The following is a 15,399-nucleotide window of genomic DNA, read 5'->3' as shown; positions in this document are numbered from 1 at the left end:
ATCAACAGGTTCCATCTGAAACCTCCAACACGAAGCCTAAAACCATCAACAGGTTCCATCTGAAACCTCCAACACGAAGCCTAAAACCATCAACAGGTTCCATCTGAAACCTCCAACACGAAGCCTAAAACCATCAACAGGTTCCATCTGAAACCTCCAACACGAAGCCTAAAACCATCAACAGGTTCCGTCTGAAACCTCCAACACGAAAACTAAAACCATCAACAGGTTCCATCTGAAACCTCCAACACGAAAACTAAAACCATCAACAGGTTCCATCTGAAACCTCCAACACGAAGCCTAAAACCATCAACAGGTTCCATCTGAAACCTCCAACACGAAGCCTAAAACCATCAACAGGTTCCATCTGAAAGCTCCAACACAAAGCCTAAAACCATCAACAGGTTCCATCTGAAACCTCCAACACGAAACCTAAAACCATCAACAGGTTCCATCTGAAACCTCCAACACGAAACCTAAAACCATCAACAGGTTCCATCTGAAACCTCCAACACGAAGCCTAAAACCATCAACAGGTTCCATCTGAAACCTCCAACACGAAGCCTAAAACCATCAACAGGTTCCATCTGAAACCTCCAACACGAAGCCTAAAACCATCAACAGGTTCCATCTGAAACCTCCAACACAAAGCCTAAAACCATCAACAGGTTCCATCTGAAACCTCCAACACAAAGCCTAAAACCATCAACAGGTTCCGTCTGAAACCTCCAACACGAAGCCTAAAACCATCAACAGGTTCCATCTGAAACCTCCAACACGAACCCTAAAACCATCAACAGGTTCCATCTGAAACCTCCAACACGAAAACTAAAACCATCAACAGGTTCCATCTGAAACCTCCAACACGAAGCCTAAAACCATCAACAGGTTCCATCTGAAACCTCCAACACGAAGCCTAAAACCATCAACAGGTTCCATCTGAAACCTCCAACACGAAGCCTAAAACCATCAACAGGTTCCGTCTGAAACCTCCAACACGAAGCCTAAAACCATCAACAGGTTCTGTCTGAAACCTCCAACACGAAGCCTAAAACCATCAACAGGTTCCATCTGAAACCTCCAACACGAAGCCTAAAACCATCAACAGGTTCCATCTGAAACCTCCTACACGAAGCCTAAAACCATCAACAGGTTCCATCTGAAACCTCCAACACGAAGCCTAAAACCATCAACAGGTTCCATCTGAAACCTCCAACACGAAAACTAAAACCATCAACAGGTTCCATCTGAAACCTCCAACACAAAGCCTAAAACCATCAACAGGTTCCATCTGAAACCTCCAACACGAAGCCTAAAACCATCAACAGGTTCCATCTGAAACCTCCAACACGAAGCCTAAAACCATCAACAGGTTCCATCTGAAACCTCCAACACGAAACCTAAAACCATCAACAGGTTCCATCTGAAACCTCCAACACAAAGCCTAAAACCATCAACAGGTTCCGTCTGAAAGCTCCAACACGAAGCCTAAAACCATCAACAGGTTCCATCTGAAACCTCCAACACGAAGCCTAAAACCAACAACAGGTTCCATCTGAAACCTCCAACACGAAGCCTAAAACCATCAACAGGTTCCATCTGAAACCTCCAACACGAAGCCTAAAACCATCAACAGGTTCCGTCTGAAACCTCCAACACGAAGCCTAAAACCATCAACAGGTTCCATCTGAAACCTCCAACACGAAGCCTAAAACCATCAACAGGTTCCATCTGAAACCTCCAACACGAAAACTAAAACCATCAACAGGTTCCATCTGAAACCTCCAACACGAAAACTAAAACCATCAACAGGTTCCATCTGAAACCTCCAACACGAAGCCTAAAACCATCAACAGGTTCCATCTGAAACCTCCAACACGAAGCCTAAAACCATCAACAGGTTCCATCTGAAACCTCCAACACAAAGCCTAAAACCATCAACAGGTTCCATCTGAAACCTCCAACACGAAGCCTAAAACCATCAACAGGTTCCATCTGAAACCTCCAACACGAAGCCTAAAACCATCAACAGGTTCCATCTGAAACCTCCAACACGAAGCCTAAAACCATCAACAGGTTCCATCTGAAACCTCCAACACGAAGCCTAAAACCATCAACAGGTTCCATCTGAAACCTCCAACACGAAGCCTAAAACCATCAACAGGTTCTTCTGAAACCTCCAACACGAAACCTAAAACCATCAACAGGTTCCATCTGAAACCTCCAACACGAAGCCTAAAACCATCAACAGGTTCCATCTGAAACCTCCAACACGAAGCCTAAAACCATCAACAGGTTCCATCTGAAACCTCCAACACGAAGCCTAAAACCATCAACAGATTCCGTCTGAAACCTCCAACAGGAAAACTAAAACCATCAACAGGTTCCGTCTGAAACCTCCAACACGAAGCCTAAAACCATCAACAGGTTCCGTCTGAAACCTCCAACACGAAGCCTAAAACCATCAACAGGTTCCATCTGAAACCTCCAACACGAAGCCTAAAACCATCAACAGGTTCCATCTGAAACCTCCAACACGAAGCCTAAAACCATCAACAGGTTCCATCTGAAACCTCCAACACGAAACCTAAAACCATCAACAGGTTCTTCTGAAACCTCCAACACGAAGCCTAAAACCATCAACAGGTTCTTCTGAAACCTCCAACACGAAGCCTAAAACCATCAACAGGTTCCATCTGAAACCTCCAACACGAAGCCTAAAACCATCAACAGGTTCTTCTGAAACCTCCAACACGAAGCCTAAAACCATCAACAGGTTCCATCTGAAACCTCCAACACGAAGCCTAAAACCATCAACAGGTTCCATCTGAAACCTCCAACACGAAACCTAAAACCATCAACAGGTTCCATCTGAAACCTCCAACACGAAGCCTAAAACCATCAACAGGTTCCATCTGAAACCTCCAACACGAAGCCTAAAACCATCAACAGGTTCCATCTGAAACCTCCAACACGAAGCCTAAAACCATCAACAGGTTCCATCTGAAACCTCCAACACGAAACCTAAAACCATCAACAGGTTCCATCTGAAACCTCCAACACGAAGCCTAAAACCATCAACAGGTTCCATCTGAAACCTCCAACACGAAGCCTAAAACCATCAACAGGTTCCATCTGAAACCTCCAACACGAAGCCTAAAACCATCAACAGGTTCCGTCTGAAACCTCCAACACGAAGCCTAAAACCATCAACAGGTTCCGTCTGAAACCTCCAACACGAAGCCTAAAACCATCAACAGGTTCCATCTGAAACCTCCAACACGAAGCCTAAAACCATCAACAGGTTCCATCTGAAACCTCCAACACGAAGCCTAAAACCATCAACAGGTTCCATCTGAAACCTCCAACACGAAGCCTAAAACCATCAACAGGTTCCATCTGAAACCTCCAACACGAAGCCTAAAACCATCAACAGGTTCCATCTGAAACCTCCAACACGAAGCCTAAAACCATCAACAGGTTCCATCTGAAAGCTCCAACACGAAACCTAAAACCATCAACAGGTTCCATCTGAAACCTCCAACACGAAGCCTAAAACCATCAACAGGTTCCATCTGAAACCTCCAACACGAAGCCTAAAACCATCAACAGGTTCCATCTGAAAGCTCCAACACGAAGCCTAAAACCATCAACAGGTTCCATCTGAAACCTCCAACACGAAGCCTAAAACCATCAACAGGTTCCGTCTGAAACCTCCAACACGAAGCCTAAAACCATCAACAGGTTCCGTCTGAAACCTCCAACATGAAGCCTAAAACCATCAACAGGTTCCATCTGAAACCTCCAACACGAAGCCTAAAACCATCAACAGGTTCTTCTGAAACCTCCAACACGAAGCCTAAAACCATCAACAGGTTCCATCTGAAACCTCCAACACGAAGCCTAAAACCATCAACAGGTTCTTCTGAAACCTCCAACACGAAGCCTAAAACCATCAACAGATTCCATCTGAAACCTCCAACACGAAGCCTAAAACCATCAACAGGTTCCATCTGAAACCTCCAACACGAAGTCTAAAACCATCAACAGATTCCGTCTGAAACCTCCAACACGAAACCTAAAACCATCAACAGATTCCATCTGAAACCTCCAACACGAAGCCTAAAACCATCAACAGATTCCATCTGAAACCTCCAACACGAAGCCTAAAACCATCAACAGGTTCCATCTGAAACCTCCAACACGAAGCCTAAAACCATCAACAGGTTCCATCTGAAACCTCCAACACGAAGCCTAAAACCATCAACAGGTTCCGTCTGAAAGCTCCAACACGAAGCCTAAAACCATCAACAGGTTCCATCTGAAACCTCCAACACGAAGCCTAAAACCATCAACAGGTTCCATCTGAAACCTCCAACACGAAAACTAAAACCATCAACAGGTTCCATCTGAAACCTCCAACACGAAGCCTAAAACCATCAACAGGTTCCGTCTGAAAGCTCCAACACGAAGCCTAAAACCATCAACAGGTTCCATCTGAAACCTCCAACACGAAGCCTAAAACCATCAACAGGTTCCGTCTGAAACCTCCAACACGAAGCCTAAAACCATCAACAGGTTCCATCTGAAACCTCCAACACGAAGCCTAAAACCATCAACAGGTTCCATCTGAAACCTCCAACACGAAGCCTAAAACCATCAACAGGTTCCATCTGAAACCTCCAACACGAAGCCTAAAACCATCAACAGGTTCCATCTGAAACCTCCAACACGAAACCTAAAACCATCAACAGGTTCCATCTGAAACCTCCAACACGAAGCCTAAAACCATCAACAGGTTCCATCTGAAACCTCCAACACGAAACCTAAAACCATCAACAGGTTCCATCTGAAACCTCCAACACGAAGCCTAAAACCATCAACAGGTTCCATCTGAAACCTCCAACACGAAGCCTAAAACCATCAACAGGTTCCATCTGAAACCTCCAACACGAAGCCTAAAACCATCAACAGGTTCCATCTGAAACCTCCAACACGAAGCCTAAAACCATCAACAGGTTCCATCTGAAACCTCCAACACGAAGCCTAAAACCATCAACAGGTTCTTCTGAAAGCTCCAACACGAAGCCTAAAACCATCAACAGGTTCCGTCTGAAACCTCCAACACGAAAACTAAAACCATCAACAGGTTCCATCTGAAACCTCCAACACGAAAACTAAAACCATCAACAGGTTCCATCTGAAACCTCCAACACGAAGCCTAAAACCATCAACAGGTTCCATCTGAAACCTCCAACACGAAGCCTAAAACCATCAACAGGTTCCATCTGAAACCTCCAACACGAAGCCTAAAACCATCAACAGGTTCCATCTGAAACCTCCAACACGAAACCTAAAACCATCAACAGGTTCCATCTGAAACCTCCAACACGAAGCCTAAAACCATCAACAGGTTCCATCTGAAACCTCCAACACGAAGCCTAAAACCATCAACAGGTTCTTCTGAAAGCTCCAACACGAAGCCTAAAACCATCAACAGGTTCTTCTGAAAGCTCCAACACGAAGCCTAAAACCATCAACAGGTTCCGTCTGAAACCTCCAACACGAAGCCTAAAACCATCAACAGGTTCCATCTGAAACCTCCAACACAAAACCTAAAACCATCAACAGGTTCCATCTGAAACCTCCAACACGAAGCCTAAAACCATCAACAGGTTCCATCTGAAACCTCCAACACGAAGCCTAAAACCATCAACAGGTTCCATCTGAAACCTCCAACACGAAGCCTAAAACCATCAACAGGTTCCATCTGAAACCTCCAACACGAAACCTAAAACCATCAACAGGTTCCATCTGAAAGCTCCAACACGAAGCCTAAAACCATCAACAGGTTCCATCTGAAACCTCCAACACGAAACCTAAAACCATCAACAGGTTCCATCTGAAACCTCCAACACGAAGCCTAAAACCATCAACAGGTTCCATCTGAAACCTCCAACACGAAGCCTAAAACCATCAACAGGTTCCATCTGAGACCTCCAACACGAAGCCTAAAACCATCAACAGGTTCCATCTGAAACCTCCAACACGAAGCCTAAAACCATCAACAGGTTCCATCTGAAACCTCCAACACGAAGCCTAAAACCATCAACAGGTTCCATCTGAAAGCTCCAACACGAAGCCTAAAACCATCAACAGGTTCCGTCTGAAACCTCCAACAAAAAGCCGTTTGCACCCGATTCAAATATAAATAAATGTTGTTACAGATCAGAAGCCTGTTTTTCTCTGTTTTTCTCTGTTTTTCTCTGTTTTTCTCTGTTTTCCTGATATTTCACCTGCCGGAGTTCAGCTGCTGGGACTCGGTGAATCGAGTCAAAGTAAAATTCAGCTTGTGGTCGGGCTCAGGTCGGAGGCTGCATGTACAGGCTGCTGGGGCAGCTGGGGCTGCTGGGGCTCCAGCTGCTGGGGCAGCTGGGGCTGCTGGGGCTGCTGGGGCTCCTGCTGCTGGGGCAGCTGGGGCTGCTGGGGCTCCAGCTGCTGGGGCTGCTGCTGCTGGGGCAGCTGGGGCTGCTGGGGCTCCAGCTGCTGGGGCTGCTGCTGCTGGGGCAGCTGGGGCTGCTGGGGCTCCAGCTGCTGGGGCAGCTGGGGCTGCTGGGGCTGCTGGGGCTGCTGGGGCTGCTGGGGCTGCTGGGGCTGCTGGGGCTCCAGCTGCAGCTTCCCTCTCACTCTGTTCTCCCTCCCTGGTGGAGCTCTGAATGCTGCACATTGTTTCTTGTTGGAGTCGGTCCAGCAGAACGGGTTCGCCTCCCAAAGCGCCTCCAGCAGCTCAGCGGCCGACCTGCAGCTTTCCGAGCTCTGAAATCTCTCTGCAGGACGGAGCCTTTTGTTATTTCTGTTCTGAGCGAGACGTGTTTGTGTTTGCGTGTCCTCGGGCCGTCATTAGGCCGCCGAGCGGCTGCCGGGGCGGCGGCGTGTTCGCGCACACATTCCTCAGTGGAGCTCTGGATGTTCGCCGGAGCCACATTCCAACATTCCTCACAGCCCAGTGCAGAGTTTCAGCTTCCTGAGCCGCAGAGTTTCAGCTTCCTGAGCCGCAGAGTTTCAGCTTCCTGAGCCGCAGAGTTTCAGCTTCCTGAGCCGCAGAGTTTCAGTTTCCTGAGCCGCAGAGTTTCAGCTTCCTGAGCCGCAGAGTTTCAGTTTCCTGAGCCGCAGAGTTTCAGTTTCCTGAGCCGCAGAGTTTCAGCTTCCTGAGCCGCAGAGTTTCAGCTTCCTGAGCCGCAGAGTTTCAGCTTCCTGAGCCGCAGAGTTTCAGCTTCCTGAGCCGCAGAGTTTCAGCTTCCTGAGCCGCAGAGTTTCAGCTTCCTGAGCCGCAGAGTTTCAGTTTCCTGAGCCGCAGAGTTTCAGCTTCCTGAGCCGCAGAGTTTCAGTTTCCTGAGCCGCAGAGTTTCAGCTTCCTGAGCCGCAGAGTTTCAGTTTCCTGAGCTGCAGAGTTTCAGTTTCCTGAGCCGCTCACCGGCGGCAGCGCTGCCAGCAGAACCCGTTTAACGAGCCACAAATTCAGCCTTAAAACGGGCCTGAGAGCCTCCTGTTCCCAGGAAGGTTCTGAGACCAAATAATCCAGAAAACTGAGAAACATCAGAAAATAAACCTGTTCTGGGTCCGAAAAATCTGATGTTTGAGCCTCAGATCGGATCAGAACCGGCTGCTTTATCTCAGATGTTTGAGCCTCAGATCGGATCAGAACCGGCTGCTTTATCTCAGATGTTTGACAGGAATCAGAGTAAAAATGAAAAATTAATTTTGGGGGATTAAAAAAGAAAAAGAAAGAAATCTAAACCTGATTTCTCAGTTTGTGTTTTTCCTTCAGCTCCCTCATCACATCCGGCCTGAAAAACCCGGTTCTGTTCGGTGGGACATTTATTCCAGAAAGTGAAAGATTTCTGCTCATTTCTGCTTAAAACAGGTGGGAAGCCTCTGGTGTGGCGGCTTTAGGGGAAAAGGTTCTGACCCGGCTCTGCGGGTTCTGACCCGGCTTCTTCCTTCCTCCCTTTAGGGGTCAGTCACTCTCTCTGAAGCTTCTCCTTCTCCTTCGGTGACACATGTTCGGGGCTCCAGATCACAGCCAGACAGCAGCAGCCGTTTAGGGGAGCGATGATGCTAATCCCCCCCCGCCTGCAGAAACCCACTCTGAGGGAATTACACACCGAGGCCCGGCCCAGGACGGCGAGGCCCGGCCCAGGACGGCGAGGCCCGGCTGAGCAGAACATTCAGACGTCAACAGGAGAACAAAAAGGCAAAAAGCTGCAGCCACCAAACTGTGAGCTCAGCTCGAGCTGAAGAGGAAACATTCCTGCTGCGCTCCGTGAAATAAAAACACTCTGGACCTCAGATCATGAAATAAAAACACTGTCGGGCCTCTTCGGAACATTTCTGAGCTTATAAACGACTTTTCCTATTTACCGTTCCACTAAAAATCATGCAAACGTTTTCTTTCTAACTCAAACTTCCGGGTTTCGTAAAATTCTCCAATTTTTTCCCCCCAAAAAAACACACAAATATCCCAGATATTTTTCGGGTTAATTTTGATCAGAATCTTTACGATTTTTCGTAAAAAGGCGCCCCCCTGTGGCCAAAACAGGAAACACCACATTCACCTCCAAATTAAATGTTATTTTATTCATTTAATCTTTTTAATTTGATGGTAAAACAATCTACAAATGTGTAATAAAAACTGTTAAAATCCTCCTTATTTATCCCCGCTGACACAGCCCTGTTTGCTTGTTTGTTTGTTTGTTTGTTTGCTGGTAGACTCTGTGAATAAAAGGGAAATGAAAGCTGGCAGATTTGGCAGCTTTGAGCCGTTGTGCTGCTCCAGGATTCAGCCGGCTGATTGTCGGTCTTACCAGCTGATGATCTGATTAACGCTGCTGCTCTTTGCTTCAGACACACTCCGGCTTCTTCTTCATTCAGACAAACAAAGACTCTGATTTATTGTTTTTTTCCTGCAGGATTCTGGATCTGAACCAGCGGAGCCGCAGGAAGCTGCAGCGGCTCACAAACCTTCCAGATGGTTCCTGAATCAGCTCCTTTCTCTCAACATTTATCCACATTTAGATCGATAAATCTGAAGCTTCCCAATTGTTGAGAAAAATAAAAAAATCAGGAGATGATTTTTGCGTCTGAATTTAAGAGAGAAATTAATTAAAACCTTTCTTCAGATTAAAAACGGGTCTCACTTAATTGGATTAAATTTAAATATTTGTGTCAGATGCTGAAATAAAAATACTTTAAATAAAATCTGAGCGATTTAAAGGATTTAAATTCAAAATCTTTTACAGGAAAAAAAACCTGCAGGTGGAGGCTGGAAATGTGATTTTAACCTCTGACCCTGAGCTTTAAATTTAGGGCTCAGCCTGGAAACTCAGAGATCCCGTGCATGCGCGTCTGCGGTGTCACCTCAGCTCACCTCTGACACACGCACGCACGCGCGCGCGCAAGTTTTTGGGCTTTTTCGTGCATATTTGCGCCGGGCTCGGGTTCCTCCGCGAGGCCCCGCGGCAGCAGGAAGGAAGTCATTAATGATCAGATTTTACAGGTTTTACAGGTTTTACAGGTTTTAGTGCGTTCCGACACGAGCTCAGAGCCCCGCCGGGGCACGCGCAGCCTGGAGTGCACAAACTTCCCCCCCAAACACGACCCCCAGAGCCCCAGAGCCCCAGACCCTAAGACCCACTGCGGAACCGCCGGCTGGAAGTTTCACAGCAAAGAAACAACCTCCGAGCCTTCAGATTAAATCTGAACTGAGTTTAAATACATAAATCAGAGTTTTACCCAAATTATAACTGAAACATTTCACGCGCAAACCTGCGTCCTCACAGCCGCGCTCAGCGCCCCGTTCCCGGCCGCGGCGCTCCGGCCGTGCACGGGGCGCTGAGCGCGGCTGCTGGCAGCGGAGCGGCGGGGCAGGAAAACACACACCAGCAGCGGCTCCAGCCGCACCGACACGCACCGACACGCACGGAGCCAAAGTTCCACAGAAACCCAAATCACCGCCGCCTCCTAAAAACGCTGCGGGAGGAAGTTTGGAGGCTCCGGCCGCCATGTGCAGCAGCAGCGCAGCGGAGCACGGAGCAGCAGCTCCGGCTCTGCAGCCCGGGGAGCAGCCCGGGCACGGGCCGTGCGTGCACGGGCTCCGCGCTGCGAAGGAAACAGCGTTAAGAGAAAGTAAAAAAGTTTGGAAGCAGACTCACCTGTGTCAGACATAGCGGAGAATACATATCTGTGGGATCTAATCTTAGATCTGGAAGGTGTGTGCGTGCGTGTGTGTGCGCGCGGGGGGGTTACTGTAACTCCAGCCTGCGTGTGTGCGCGTGCGTGAGCGCAGCGTGTAGCGTCTGATGGCGCGCGTGTGTGTGTGAGAAAGGAAAGAACAGAAAAAGAAAGAGTGAGAGGGAAATGGAGCCCTCCTTTCGCCTCCTTCGCTTTCACATTTCCGACCGGCGCTGAACTTCGACCCCGCCTCGGGTTACACGGGCTGCCCGGACCTGTGGAGGCCCTCCGCCGGGGAGCGCACAACTTTCAGCCCACACATCAACCACATCTCCGGCAGAAAAAGTCCAGTTCGGGAAGGCAAGAAGTGGTCACGGAGCAGCCCGCTGAGGAGCCTCTGCTGCGGGGAGCGGCCGCTGCTGCTGGACGGTGAAAAGCTCCGAAATGTTCTCAAACTGCATCTCAGAGCCCCGGAGAACCGCAGCGAGAGGCGGCCCCGGGCACCGCGTCTGTCCGCCCTGCGGCGCGCTGTGGCCGGCGTGCGGCGGTGCAGCTCCTCGGTGCCGGGACGGAGGGCGCGGTGCGGCAGTCCCGGTGAAAGCGACGCGAACACGGGGAGAAAGAGCAGAAGGGCCGGCCGGCTGTTCAGCAGCTGCTTCCCGTTAATTCTTCTGGTGGAGGGGGGGGGGGGAGTCAGAGCTGTCCCGCACGCATAGAGGAGCGCCACCTCCTCAGCCTCTCACAGCTCCGGGACCGCCGGACTGCGTCGGTGTGTGTGCGCGGTGTGTGCGCGCTGACCCCGCACAGCTGATCACACGCTCTGCTCATCGATCAGGAATAAAAAAGCATTGATCCTCCGCGCGCAGTTTCACAAGTCCAGCCCGGCGCTGCCGCTGTGAGTGTGAGTGCGCGTGTGAGTGCGCGTGCGTGCGGCAGCAGAGCTCTCTGTGCTATGATCCCGCCACTCAGGGACGCGGGCTGGAACTGATCGGGGCGGTGGGGGGGTTATTGATCCGCATCGATCGGATCTGAGGAGGTGGGAACGCGGCTGAAAGTGTGAAAACTGAACTCCAAACTCGGGTCAGAACCGGTCCGTGCTGCGCTAAAGTCCCGGTCCGGTCTGCAGCTGCGCGGCCCCGCTGCTCCGCTGCTCCGTGCCTCCCTCCGGTCAGCCAGCAGCGGTGTTTCTGCCCTCAGAGTCCGGGAGGAAACCGAGAAATGTGCCGCTGCAGCGGGAGGTCTGAGGGGGGGTCCGGCGGAACTTTAATAAGACCCCCGGCGCTGCTGGTCCCATCATCATCATTATCATTAATATTATCTATAACATTATTGTTGTTGTTATAGGTAATATATCACAGCAGAGTGGAAGTGTGGGATCAGATTTAGATGCAGTTTAATCAGCTGTGTTCGGTCACGTGACCCGCGGGCCTCCATCACAACTGTTGTGACATTAAAACAGCGGCGCGTTTCACTCCGATTTATGTATATTTTTATTATTATTATTAGTTTCTTATTATCATGGTTTCAGGTTTGGTTTGAGATTTTGTGCAGATTTTTCGCTTTAAAATGATTAAAACATGAATATGAATCAGAAGTGTGTAAAATGAACATTTATGTGATACTGGAAATTAGTTATTTATCTCCACACTGATGGAGAAACTTTGAATCACAGGACGTTTTTTCTCACTTTCAGCCTCTTTATGTCCTGATACAAAGTCTGAACATCTCAGAATAAGAGAGATTAGATTATTAGATTTAAAGGCCCTTGGATCTGGGATATGCATGCAGCTTAAATCATGGCGCCACAGAGGAAAGACTCACAATTTAAAGGAAGCCGCTGGAATCATGACTTTATAAAGAAGGAGGAGATCCAAACATTTCGGGGTTTCCATGGAGCCACGAATACAGAAATATATTAATAGAGATGTTTCCAAGGAAGGCCGCAACCCAAACTCCTGCAGTCTGGTGCAGGTTTGCGTCAGATAAATCTACTTCCTGTTTCATGACGAAACAGAAATATTTTTCGGGTTGAACAAAGCAAAATAAAATTAACATTTTTATAACTTTTAATCCCATTTGGAGCAATACTGAACCGACTAATTTCAGAACAATCAGATCTGTAGGAGTTTGTTAAAAATGTGACAAAATGTGACAAAATGTCCTCTTCAAAAACAAAATGGCCGACTTCTGGTTGGGTTTAGGAAAAGACTCCAAGAGGAGTTTTTGTTAGTTTTATTAAACGTGACGAAATTTAAAATAATGTTTATGAGCTGCTGGATCAGGGGTTCACTTAGTTTCTCACTGCTGCTACCAGCTGCTGGATCAGGGGTTCACTTAGTTTCTCACACACTGCTGCTACCAGCTGCTGGATCAGGGGTTCACTTAGTTTCTCACTCACTGCTGCTACCAGCTGCTGGATCAGGGGTTCACTTAGTTTCTCACTGCTGCTACCAGCTGCTGGATCAGGGGTTCACTTAGTTTCTCACTGCTGCTACCAGCTGCTGGATCAGGGGTTCACTTAGTTTCTCACTCACTGCTGCTACCAGCTGCTGGATCAGGGGTTCACTTAGTTTCTCACTGCTGCTACCAGCTGCTGGATCAGGGGTTCACTTAGTTTCTCACTGCTGCTACCAGCTGCTGGATCAGGGGTTCACTTAGTTTCTCACACACTGCTGCTACCAGCTGCTGGATCAGGGGTTCACTTAGTTTCTCACTGCTGCTACCAGCTGCTGGATCAGGGGTTCACTTAGTTTCTCACTGCTGCTACCAGCTGCTGGATCAGGGGTTCACTTAGTTTCTCACTGCTGCTACCAGCTGCTGGATCAAGGGTTCACTTAGTTTCTCACTCACTGCTGCTACCAGCTGCTGGATCAGGGGTTCACTTAGTTTCTCACTCACTCACTGCTACCAGCTGCTGGATCAGGGGTTCACTTAGTTTCTCACACACTGCTGCTACCAGCTGCTGGATCAGGGGTTCACTTAGTTTCTCACTGCTGCTGCTAACAGCTGCTGGATCAGGGGTTCACTTAGTTTCTCACTGCTGCTACCAGCTGCTGGATCAGGGGTTCACTTAGTTTCTCACTCACTGCTGCTACCAGCTGCTGGATCAGGGGTTCACTTAGTTTCTCACACACTGCTGCTACCAGCTGCTGTATCAGGGGTTCACTTAGTTTCTCACACACTGCTGCTACCAGCTGCTGGATCAGGGGTTCACTTAGTTTCTCACTGCTGCTACCAGCTGCTGGATCAGGGGTTCACTTAGTTTCTCACACACTGCTGCTACCAGCTGCTGGATCAGGGGTTCACTTAGTTTCTCACTCACTGCTGCTACCAGCTGCTGGATCAGGGGTTCACTTAGTTTCTCACACACTGCTGCTACCAGCTGCTGGATCAGGGGTTCACTTAGTTTCTCACACACTGCTGCTACCAGCTGCTGGATCAGGGGTTCACTTAGTTTCTCACTGCTGCTACCAGCTGCTGGATCAGGGGTTCACTTAGTTTCTCACTGCTGCTGCTACCAGCTGCTGGATCAGGGGTTCACTTAGTTTCTCACTGCTGCTGCTACCAGCTGCTGGATCAGGGGTTCACTTAGTTTCTCACTGCTGCTGCTACCAGCTGCTGGATCAGGGGTTCACTTAGTTTCTCACTGCTGCTGCTACCAGCTGCTGGAACAGGGGTTCACTTAGTTTCTCACTCACTGCTGCTACCAGCTGCTGGATCAGGGGTTCACTTAGTTTCTCACTGCTGCTGCTACCAGCTGCTGGAACAGGGGTTCACTTAGTTTCTCACTCACTGCTGCTACCAGCTGCTGGATCAGGGGTTCACTTAGTTTCTCACTCACTGCTGCTACCAGCTGCTGGATCAGGGGTTCACTTAGTTTCTCACTGCTGCTACCAGCTGCTGGATCAGGGGTTCACTTAGTTTCTCACTCACTGCTGCTACCAGCTGCTGGATCAGGGGTTCACTTAGTTTCTCACTGCTGCTGCTACCAGCTGCTGGATCAGGGGTTCACTTAGTTTCTCACTCACTGCTGCTACCAGCTGCTGGATCAGGGGTTCATTTAGTTTCTCACTGCTGCTCCCAGCTGCTGGATCAGGGGTTCACTTAGTTTCTCACTCACTGCTGCTACCAGCTGCTGGATCAGGGGTTCACTTAGTTTCTCACTGCTGCTACCAGCTGCTGGATCAGGGGTTCACTTAGTTTCTCACACACTGCTGCTACCAGCTGCTGGATCAGGGGTTCACTTAGTTTCTCACACACTGCTGCTACCAGCTGCTGGATCAGGGGTTCACTTAGTTTCTCACTCACTGCTGCTACCAGCTGCTGGATCAGGGGTTCACTTAGTTTCTCACTGCTGCTACCAGCTGCTGGATCAGGGGTTCACTTAGTTTCTCACTGCTGCTACCAGCTGCTGGATCAGGGGTTCACTTAGTTTCTCACTCACTGCTGCTACCAGCTGCTGGATCAGGGGTTCACTTAGTTTCTCACTGCTGCTACCAGCTGCTGGATCAGGGGTTCACTTAGTTTCTAGTGCAACACGAAGGTCTGAGTTTAAAAACAGAACCAACCTCACGAGCCAATCAGCACCTGCGTGTCACAGCCATGATCGTAGCCTGCACTCTGATTGGTTCAAAATGAGGAATTTAAATGTCAGAGGCCTCTCTGATTGGCCCATTCAAGGTCAAATGAGAGAAAACCTGTTGAGTGAGCGGTACAAAACTTCATCCATCCAGTACTATAGAGTACTACAGAAAGTACTACGGAGAGTACTACAGAAAGTACTATGGAGAGTACTACAGAAAGTACTACGGAGAGTACTACAGAAAGTACTACGGAGAGTACTACAGAAAGTACTACAGAGAGTACTAAAGAAAGTACTAGGGAGAGTACTACAGAAAGTACTACGGAGAGTACTACAGAAAGTACTACAGAGAGTACTAAAGAAAGTACTAGGGAGAGTACTACAGAAAGTACTACGGAGAGTACTACAGAAAGTACTATGAAGAGTACTACAGAAAGTACTACGGAGAGTACTACAGAGAGTACTACAGAGAGTACTACGACTCAGACAGTGAGGTTTGGGCTGACAGTTGGACCAGAACCAGCTGAACTGGGTCAGAACCGGCTGAACTGGGTCAGAACCGGCTGAACTGGGTCAGAACCAGCTGA

General features: G+C 48.8%; 1 protein-coding gene across 5 annotated transcripts in view; it reads right to left on the bottom strand.

The window, feature by feature from the left end:
- nfia (nuclear factor I/A) overlaps positions 1 to 15,399 on the bottom strand; it is a 201,987-nt gene that overhangs the window by 117,846 nt on the left and 68,742 nt on the right. Inside the window, exon 1 of one of the 5 annotated variants that reach the window (XM_075486124.1) lies at positions 10,212 to 11,385. The exons of the other annotated variants lie outside the window; for them this stretch is intronic. Coding sequence (XP_075342239.1) covers positions 10,212 to 10,238 — 27 coding nt within the window. The 5' untranslated portion in view covers positions 10,239 to 11,385. Of the gene's footprint in view, positions 1 to 10,211; positions 11,386 to 15,399 lie in introns of those variants that run through there. 5 annotated transcript variants of the gene reach the window in all.

Source organism: Odontesthes bonariensis, chromosome 15 (assembly GCF_027942865.1).
Source record: "Odontesthes bonariensis isolate fOdoBon6 chromosome 15, fOdoBon6.hap1, whole genome shotgun sequence".
Classification (NCBI taxonomy): Eukaryota; Metazoa; Chordata; class Actinopteri; order Atheriniformes; family Atherinopsidae; genus Odontesthes; species Odontesthes bonariensis.
Note: the sequence above shows the minus strand (reverse complement) of the source record. Positions and strands in the feature narration are given on the sequence as shown.